Genomic DNA, 10,637 nt, shown 5'->3' with positions numbered 1-10,637 from the left:
AGAGAGACCCTGAACAATGAAGGCCTGATGGTATGTTTCACTTCAGGTAAAGAGAAGCTCTGAGACACCATCACAGTCATCATGTCCAGTCCAAAGAAGTATTTTTGGTTAGGGGTTTTTTTTGTATTGTTTTTTTTCCTTTTTTTCCTGTGAGTTCTTTTTTTTTTTTTTTTTTTGTTAATGCATGAGTTTCACAGCACTTGCAACATAAATAGGTCATATTGACCGCTTAGCAAAAGACTCCGCCGCCATACGTTATTTTGAAAAGCGACGCATGATAGAGTCTTATACTGAGCAGTCGATACAAGTGCCGAAGATCAGAGGTGTTACTATATTATTTTTTTTTAATCTTAAAAAGGAGAGGTAAGAATGACAGATGTTCGATAGGAAAGAAGGAGCAAACAACACAAACCCAAACTCCAAAGAAGCAAAAAAAACACAGATAGACAGCAATTACTGTAACTTGTTTATGCAACCATTAAATAATTTAGATCATATTAAGATAACATAGAGATTACAATCAGGTTGTCTGCTTCCATCATGCCTCTCAGGGTCACCTGGGCCGAGTCAGATGAAACATCCCAGTAGACAGGTGGAGATATGCTAGAATCAAACTAACCTCTTTTGTTTAATTTTAGTAAGAGTTTAATGTCACTTGCAACACAAATAGGTCAAACAAGTGCTGAGGATTTGAGGTCTACATTTGAGAGTTACATACAGTACAAAGAAAAGGAGGGGACAGGAGGATGATAGATGTCGTAGTTAGTTGTACAGCTAGGAAAGAAGGAGAAAACACTAAAAAAAGGTCATATACGCCTTAAGGATTAGAGGTATTACTCAAGCGTAACATAAAAAGGACAGAAGGAGGCGAGAAAAAGACGATAAATGTTGAAATTGAATAGGGATAAAGGATCAAACAACTAACCTCTTATCAGCACAACAGCGACATAACACAGAGCCTTGCATACGCCGGTGAGACATAGAGATATAACAAGGGGAGACTAAAGAAACAGGGTCTACTACTAGAGCCATCTTCCACTAGCAGTATACATAGAGGCAGATAATATGTTAAGGAGCCATACAGAAATTTCTGTGACTGAGGGAAGCTCTATGCTCAGGGGCAAATCTGCAACATATTCCAAGGGACGTACTATACTACAGGGTAACATAGATCACAATTTCCACCATTGCTTGTTATAACCAGACATAAATCGTCCAATAAAAGGTCTTGTTTAGAGACGAGGACATATAGACACCTGACCATTGTGCTCATGACTATAACATACACATTTGTATAAATAAACAGGAATCAGCTCTTGCATCAGTGTTTTGAAAATATTCAATATTGATAATCTAGATAAACTATATATATATATAGACCTATACACATTAAACTAAAAGTAAAAGTGAGACTCTCAAGAAAAGCTAAACAGAAATAAATATGAGACAGACGATAGAAGGAAAAACAGCAGATCTTAAGTTTAACAAGGTTCAAATTCAAAGGAGAGACAAAATACACTATATCAAAATAGAGCCCAACACAAAAGTAATCTCAAACAGGTGGGAAGATGAGATATTATGACAATTGCAAGATCAAATATCAGACAGACACTTTTGTTGTTAGAAAACATAAATCCTTTAAGTTCAAGATGTGAATTAAATTTGGGGGTTTTCCTGAGTATGCAGAATATTTTTTTTTTCCTTTTGTAAATGTGGAAACCTATGAAGAAAAATCACTCAATATAAATGTAAGACATTTATTTACAAAAACACATGACTCTCCTTAATCTACCATCAAACACATTTCTTTAATGAACAAAAACTATTTTTTTATCGCAAGATTTGTAACAGTGTAACTAAACATCCGTATGTAAACAGTGCAGTTTGTGCGAACATCATAATTCATGAACTTTGTGAATTCAACAACATATTATCATAATTTAAAAGGTTCAGTTACAAGGCTGTATGGCCAACAAAAACAGCAACAGCAATAACAAGAGGCCAACAGTTCATCAACATAATTGATACAGCAAACAAAAAAATATTTTCTGTGCAAACGATTTCAACATTTGAGTACAGAACATGCGAATATATATATGGAAAAAAAGTTGTTTCAATAATTGAGATTCTTTGTCATCTCTTGAGAACAATTCCGCCATGTTAAAAACACAATGGATTATAAAATTATGCCTTGGTAGACAATAGAATGTTGACCTCATCTCGCACCGGGAGGCACAGAAGTAAAGTGAAGGCCAAGCATTGCCTTGACAACACCAGCTCATTTAACTCCTTATCTCCAGCAAACCGCTCCTAGCAGCTTGCAATCGGAACCACTGTGCCGGTGAGCCGCTGGCAGAGACTCGGGCACATTCCTTTTCGACGACTTCAACATCAAATTACTTTTAGAACATTGCCAAAAACTGATCTCTTTTACTGGGAGTTCATTTATTAGGTGAAAAACTATCCGAATGGGTTCACTTATTTTGATTTAATGGGGCAGCATTTTCACAGAAAATGGAAAATTAGATCGAGAGATAGAGACTAGATGCCAGAGAGCCAACGCAGTCAGCTACCAACTGGGCCCTCTCCTGAAACATCCCAATATCCCCATGAGCACCAAGGCGAAGCTCATCAACGCCATTTTCCTTCCAACGCTCACATATCAGTGCCAGACATGGACTCTAACAAAAGCCCTAGAGAGGAAACTGGTCACATGCGAGATGAAATGCTTAAGAAGAGCGGTCAACAAAACAAGAAGAGACAAAATTAAAAATGAAGTCATAAGGGACACTGTGGGAGCAACACCAGTCTAACCACACATTGAAAAACAAAAGGTCAAGTGGTTAGGACACCTCACGCGGATGCCCTCAAACCATCCAGCTCTGAGAGCATACAACATTAAATATTCTGGATGGAGAGCCAGAGGAAGACCAAGGCGACGATGGAGTGAATCTGTGGCAGACACCCTTAAAGATCATGGGATGTCCCTCCTACAGGCCACACGACTTGCTGCAAACAGACACTTGTGTCTCCCCGCGACACCCCGGGGTACAAGCGGAAGAAAAAAGTAAAAAGTAAGTAAAGACCAATTTAGGGACACAAATAAGTCAATTTCAGATTTCGTACCAAAAGAGGGCTCCAGCATAATGGGTTTAGCTCCCTTGGAGATAAAGAGTTAAATTACTTGGACACTTTAGACTTGGGATGTCAAACTAAAACGCATGGGGGACCAAAACACAAAACTACACTTAAGGTTGCAGGCTAAACTTATTAAGCAGTGGAAATCTATACCTTTTTAAAAAAACTATAATATGAATTAAAAGAAACCTAAAAAGTAACACATCAAGGCATACCAATTTGTCAGTTTGTCAGAGCTGGATGTTTGTCATATTTTCTCGGCAACAAGTTCGATGCATGTGTTATGGAGATTCTCAGGATGGCCTATCTAAAAATTCTCTAGCAGACCGGACCTAATTGTTCTCCAGGCCTTGAGTTTGACATCTGTGCTCTAGACATACTTGATCAGTAGCTTGTAAATATGCAATGCTTGATTCTTCACTATTAAAAAACGAAAAATTGCATTTTATATATCATATGAAAGGAATCTCCAAATAAATTATATGTCTCTAAAAATTAAGTTTTTTTGGTAAGCAATACTGCATGATGGCTAAAAAATAAGAAATTGAAAAATAACATAACATGCTGTATTGTGATGTTCAATTTCATTAATAAATTAAAAGTTATTCGAATCGTACAGTCGCAATCGCTTCCCCTGAATTCTACACCCAAGTTACTCTCCCATAAATTGATAGTAATCATTAACTGTAAATGTTCACACTCCCATTAATACAAATCATTTAGGAGGAAGGCTGCTTCAACCCAGTCTGTCTCTCAAGGCCAATTCAGCAGTGTGGGATACAGCATCCCACTAGAAAGACATCAAAAAAGTTACTTCCTTATGCAGGAACTGAACTCACATTTTCCGCGAGCAACAGTGAGGAGCCTAACCCTTACACCCCACAAATAATAGTGCACTTTCACCAAGGTTTATTGTCCTAAGAGACAAGGCAGTAGTAATATCCTGGGGAAGTCTTTTCATTATTTGTTTGAGTAAAGAGAGGCACGTCGACACAATAATGGCCATTTAGTGCTGGGGAAAAGCAAGACAGACAGACAGACAGACAGACAGACAGACAGACAGACAGACAGACAGACAGACAGAAACAACACAGAGACAGTAAAGAAGTAGGACCAACCAGCAGAGCCCTACAACCACCCGCTGAGGAAGTATGTGAGGCTGCCTTGTGGAATCACCTGAGGTAACAAGACATCACATCACCTGAGATAATAAGATATCACATCACATGAGGTAACAAGACATCACCAGAGGTAACAAGACATCACATCACCAGAGGTAACAAGACATCACATCACCTGAGGTAACAAGACATCACATCACCAGAGGTAACAAGACATCACATCACCTGAGGTAACAAGACATCACATCACCTGAGGTAACAAGACATCACATCACCTGAGGTAACAAGTCATCACACACTCATTCTGACTGCAAGTAATCAATAATACACTGTCTGTCATTGCCTTAACATAAACCCTCACATTTTTGGAAGACACTACAGAACGAGCTGCACTCAGGAAAATTGGCCTTAATATCATTGTAATTGGAGAATTAATATATTTGCTTACTATCATCATTATTATTACTCAGATAACTAAGATCATATATATTTAATAAGTTAACTTCCACTCTCATTTCGAAAACATATAAATGTACAGACAGTTACACCCCTCTTCGCACACACCTTCCTCCCAGCCGCAGGGGTCCCTGTGAAGGAAATACTGGACACAATAAACAGTCATGAGAAAATGAGAAATATTTTGCTCACCAGCTGTTCAAACGCACTTTGCCCAAAATTCTGAAAAACATTTTTTAGCGGAGCTTTTTGTGGTATTGGTTGCATATGCTCCAAAAATATTTTGTTGAGATTCAAATTCCAAATGTTGAAACAAACAAGAAAAGATACATGATGCAGGTACAATTGTTGAAAAAAATTAAACAATTTTTTTCCCCCTCAAAACTGAAAAATGTTTCTTCCAGGGATTAGAGAAGTTGACAAGCTTGTCGGTCATTTGTATAATTCAACCATTAACATAATGCATTTAGAACACTCAGTTTCAGCAACAATCAACAGCAAATATCTCCTGAAATTGGAGGCCTACTTGTAAACAAAGATTTTCTTCTTGAGTCAAAACCAGAATCTGTTGGTTTTATCTACAGCACATTTGGAGGTATTTTGTCGCCCTTGTGATAAGACCAGCTCACCCCCATCAGAGTAAATCTTACAGGAGAAGCAAAACTTATCTGATTTCATCACGCAGTGATCTGGTGGCCAGCGGGTTGTTCGGTTTTATTTCTCACGTTTTAGGAGCATTTTTGTCAAAGTTCAGACCTGTCTTCGACTGAGTATATTATTATGAAAAGGATAAATTTACTATCGATTTTCAATTCATCAAAGTAAAGAAAATTGAAATTCTATGGTTTAGCAATATGAAACAATTAAGTCTCTTGGACCATGAGTTTACCGGGTATTACCAACAAGATACCAAGCAGGGCTTGTGTCATCCTTGCCTTCGCATCCATGCATATCTGTTATTATTAGCCATTCCAATCAATATGAGACGCCCTTCCCATTTATACAATGATAGCTTAAATGACACATATAAAAGACTAAAATGAAAAAGAAACACAGACAAGAAACAGATCGTAACAGTGTTATAAAAACGCTAAAATACTCGACTGAATTCAGATTTCTTGCTTGTAAAAATTCACAAACTGTGCCATAAAAATTATAGTCCCATCTTTGTTGCTTCAGCTGCGATAAAGTAAGAGGAAGATTGTACCACTGGGCTGGGGATATCAAGTTACTAAACAAAAACAAAGGTGGAATAGCAGAATAGCAGAGTTATAAGACACACGACAGCAGCCCCTTCCAGCCACCCACGCACATCACAGCCAACGTATAAGTAATTTTCACAACAGAAGTTTTTAAAAGTTTACAAGCTCGGATGCTCACACAGCCTGAGGTATCTCAAACTCTGAGAGAGCTAAAAAAAAAAAAAAAAAAGTAACAGACCAAACCTTTTTACATTTTCTCAAATAACAACAGAAACATCGTCAACAACTATAAAATGAACTTTTGCATAGATCTCGCATTTCTCATCACATCTGACCTCTTTGGTCAGCCATACTATATTGTACAAAGTACTCCACTGAGATCAAAATCTTCAAGACCACCGGATTTTCTTCAGAGTTGCCATGTTTTCATCTCTAGACAGATTGCTCAAATAGTGAAGGAACAAAATCAGGTATTCTATTTTCTTTCAGCTTACCACCTTTTTTGGATTAACCATGAACCATGTTCAGTCATCACACACAGTGCATCAGACATCATCATGCAGATCAGATGGCATAACACATCAGACATCATCATCATGCAGATCAGATGGCATAACACATCAGACACAGTATCACACTCTGAACACACCACTCATCAAACACCAAGCAGCACACAGAGCAGAGATATGTGTCACGATGCAGTGGAATCAGGCGCTTGTCAATTTTTGGGTATGTAGGTCTAGAGTTATTCGTATCATCTTAAGCTTGTTCATAAATGTATTTTTCAAGTTGAGGTATTTGTGACTGAAGGAAGTGGGGGTCACGTATTTTCAGAGGTAAAATAAGCGAGAAAATGGCCAACAAAGTTTGGTGACTTCCATAGCTTGAGTGTCTTTGAAAAATGAAAATTTACATTTCTGTGTCGCCTTTAATCAACATTTTTCAGTGAAAATCCACACAAAAATGTGTTTCAAAATGGACATAAAAGGTGTTGAGCCAAAAAAACAAAAATTCAATAAAAATTGCTAGACCTAAACTGGCTAAAAAATGCAGATATCTACGTCATTATTTCGACAAGCGCCTGATTTCACCACGATGCCTCACATATCACATCAGTCTCTCTATTCCTCTCAGCTCAATTTATGATAGCCATCCTCAATTAGGCTACTGTACAGAGTGCCTTCTCAAGCACAACACTCCCAGCAGCTTGCAGTTGGAACTACTGCGCTGGTGGCCTGTTGTCAACTGTCCCCAGGTTTTATGCACCCCGCATAATCTAGCAAAATTTGATCATTTTTTGCATAATTTCTTATTATTTTCCTTCATCGTTCTTTGTTAAAATTAACAGAATCGCATAATTTCATATTTTTGGGCTCAGTTTGCATAATTTCAGATTTTTTGGGGGGGCATAAAGCCAAGGGGACAGAAATGACAATGATGATGATAAAGACAAAAATCACTTTTTTTTTCATTTGTCTGAGATAAAGTTTTCATGCAAACACATGTCTTTTACCTTCAGAAAAATTTTCTGGTAGAATACACGTCTTGAGAAATACTGTCCAGTTTAAAGCTTTTTTTTTTGGTTTGTTTTTGTTCTGTTACTTAGCAACAGATAGTAAGGGTGACGATGGGGACAATCACAGTGATAAAGACATCAGAGATGTTGATGACGATGATGATGCTGATGATGGAGATAAAAATTGTGTATTTTCTTTTGAAATGCAACTTTTTTACAACTGTCCTATATTTACTTTTACAACAAATAATAATGCCCACAATTATGACTATTGTAATGATTATACGATTATTCATATTCTGAAAATGAGATTCAGCTGTCTGCAGATATAACTTTCTGTTCACATACTCTCTGTCGCTTAGACTCCACATTGCACCAGTTTTTTGTTTTTTTTCCCCTGTACGAGCAAACGGTTTTTGGCAAACATTAAACCATAACATTTCTTTTAATACTTTGCACATTCCTGAGAAATCCACAACAGAATCAATCTATAACTTCTCAAAATTGACATCCTGACAGATACAACCATCTAATTAAAATTCTACTTTAAAATTTACCTTGCCTTTACTTTCACACGAAACACCCTCCTCATTCTCAACACTACAGGTCTTGTTCTCCGAAACTAAAAAAATCCCCCAAAACAATGATGATATCATCATCAACTTATCTAGATCCTCTAAAAAGCTCTGTGAGTGACCCGCGAAAAAGCAGATTGACAATGTCTTTCTACATACTTAATTTTTTTTTTAAATGGGTAGCCAACTGGCACATCCACTGTCCCTCCTCTTCTCCCTCCCCTTCTTCACACCCCCCTCCCCCTCCTCGCCTTCTCCTCCACCCTCTCCTCTTTCACTCATACCCCCCACCCCCTGAAATATGCAAATCATCAGAGCGCCATCTCTCGCACCTGGGTATGTAAATTGCAGGCCATGTCTGAGATTCCTGTGGGTCATTATGCTGTGTATACCGGTAATCAGAACATCATCTAGACTACAGAGGAGTCCGTTTAAACCAAACTATACTAGACCACCAGGGGGTCTCTTTGGTTTAGCCGAGTTTTCAGTTTAGAGAGATATTGCTCAAATATCGTAGAAAAAAAAATCGCGTAATCGCAGATTCTATTTTCTTTCCATTTACAACTGTTTTACAATCAAGCGTGTTCGGTGTAAGCGGACTCCACTGCATTTAGGAGGTAGGCTGCAGGATCACAGGTCATCCTTTGAGCAGGTCTCAAGAGGTTTTTCCTTCTCCATGAATGATTCCAGTATCTTGGCCGTGTCGTGGTGGTGAAAACGTTTTGCATCATCAACTGGCATGAACCCCCATCTGCAACATAAAACGGAAGATAATAAATAAATCTTCACTGCAGAAGTCAATTTTTAATTTGACATTGCTAGAAAAGACTCAACATTCACTTACGGATCTGCTGTATAGTCTTATCAAAAGGCTTTACTGTCACAGGCGACGTAATGAATGGGTTAAACACAAGTTGATGAAGCAGAAAACTCCACCTAAAAAATCCCTTTTCCGATTTTAACATTCATGAGGCACGAGCTCAGGAAAAAATGACCATGTCTCAATCTAAACAAATGAGGCGCTTGATGAAATACCTTCCTCACATACGAATCAAACTCACGTTTTGTCTGCGCAACAGCAAAGCACGTAACACAAACACCACTCTACATAGCTCTGTCTGTCACCAGAAAATCAAAACCACGGAAACTCACCTGTCCACCAAGAAGGGAGAACAACGACATTTGTCCAAGAGGAACTCCACCACGCCCGTGTGACCCTCGGCGGCGGCAACGTGCAGCGCTGTCCGCCCGTCATAATCCGCGTGACTCATGTCCATCCCCATCAGGGCACACCTGTCGACAAACCAGATTTTTCAGAGACTCATGACAATTATGTTTGCTTAAGGTGTTTAAAAGCCAAATAATCAAATACATATATATAGAAACCAACTTGTTCTCAGGGTATGAAAATGTGGGTTGTATTTGATTGAACTTTGAAAAAAAAAATTTGGAAAAGTCTGAGCTACTGAAATCAAAGAAGAGTTATAAAAAACTTCAAAATAAGGCTTATATTCTGGTCACTAATTTGTGATTCTTAATTAATTTTAAAAAACATACACCACAAGATTAAAAGACAATAAAGTAAAGATGGAAATGTTAAAAAGATAAAACAAAATTATTAGTTACAGCACAGATTGAGAAAAAAAAAATTCTAAAATAATAATGATCAAAGACTGCTTGCAATCTTAATGGCAAAAGTACAAGTGACTGTTCTGCACAGATAGCCGTTAGACCAAGTTCAACGGTACATTTCCCCTTCAGGTGTTGTGAGACTCACCTGCGGATGGCGGTGACGTCACCGTTGAAGGCTGAGAAGAGAAGGTTGACCACCATATTGGCCTGAGTGTCCACCTGCAGCACACGCGGGTCCAACTTACGCGGCGTGTGGCGCAAGTTGTCGTAGTTGTGGAAGTTGAAGGTACGCACCAGATCCTGAAGACATACGTAGGTACATAGAAATAAACACGTGTATATTTCTGTCTCTTTAGACACATAAAAACAAACATATGCCTTTTTAGACACATAGTTACAAACATGTGTCTTTTTCTATTTCTTTAGATCCCGAAGACATACATAGACACATGGAAACAAACATGAGCATGTAACCTTTGGCCCAATACTATATTTAAAAAGGTGGAGGTAGGGATTGCCTATGTACAGATAGCATGTTTTCACAGGAAGCAGGTGCTTAGTGAAGAGTAGAACTAAAGATACTTCTACAGTGTTTTGTTAATCGATTTTTCTATCTCTTTTGAACCCGAAGACATAAGTAAAGACATGGTAACAAATACAAGTATATTTCTGTCTCTTCGGCTACGGCCACAACACTTACTTCAACTTAAAGAAAAAAACATTTACAATAAGAAGAAAAATAATACCAGAGATGGAGATAAATGATAAAATAAGTTCCCCATCCAAGAATCGAGCTCATGCCTTTAGCATGTAACGGTGAGAAACCCACCTTTTCCTTATCAGTAACATTTTCTAACCACTCCCTTCAATGGGACATTTCAGTGACCCATGCTCAGCACTTTTCAAGGACCTCCAAGCAAGTGTTGAGATCCTGTGTACTGTAAGCATCGCTGACCGTTTATGACGCCACAGTGCCAGAAGAGAGAGAGAGAGAGAG

General features: G+C 38.2%; 1 protein-coding gene across 1 annotated transcript in view; it reads right to left on the bottom strand.

Moving 5' to 3' along the window:
• Window positions 1-7,446: 7,446 nt before the first annotated feature.
• The window catches only part of LOC101859656 (glutaminase kidney isoform, mitochondrial), a gene marked incomplete at its 5' end in the record, with an annotated part of 17,436 nt that continues 14,245 nt past the window's right edge, over window positions 7,447-10,637 (bottom strand). The window contains 3 exon segments of the mRNA XM_013085539.2: window positions 7,447-8,759; window positions 9,161-9,301; window positions 9,786-9,940. Of these exon segments, the coding sequence (XP_012940993.1) occupies window positions 8,639-8,759; window positions 9,161-9,301; window positions 9,786-9,940 (417 nt within the window).

This window comes from Aplysia californica, unplaced genomic scaffold (genome assembly GCF_000002075.1).
Source record: "Aplysia californica isolate F4 #8 unplaced genomic scaffold, AplCal3.0 scaffold00384, whole genome shotgun sequence".
Taxonomy (NCBI): Eukaryota; Metazoa; Mollusca; class Gastropoda; order Aplysiida; family Aplysiidae; genus Aplysia; species Aplysia californica.
This window is presented reverse-complemented; position numbering and strand designations above follow the sequence as displayed.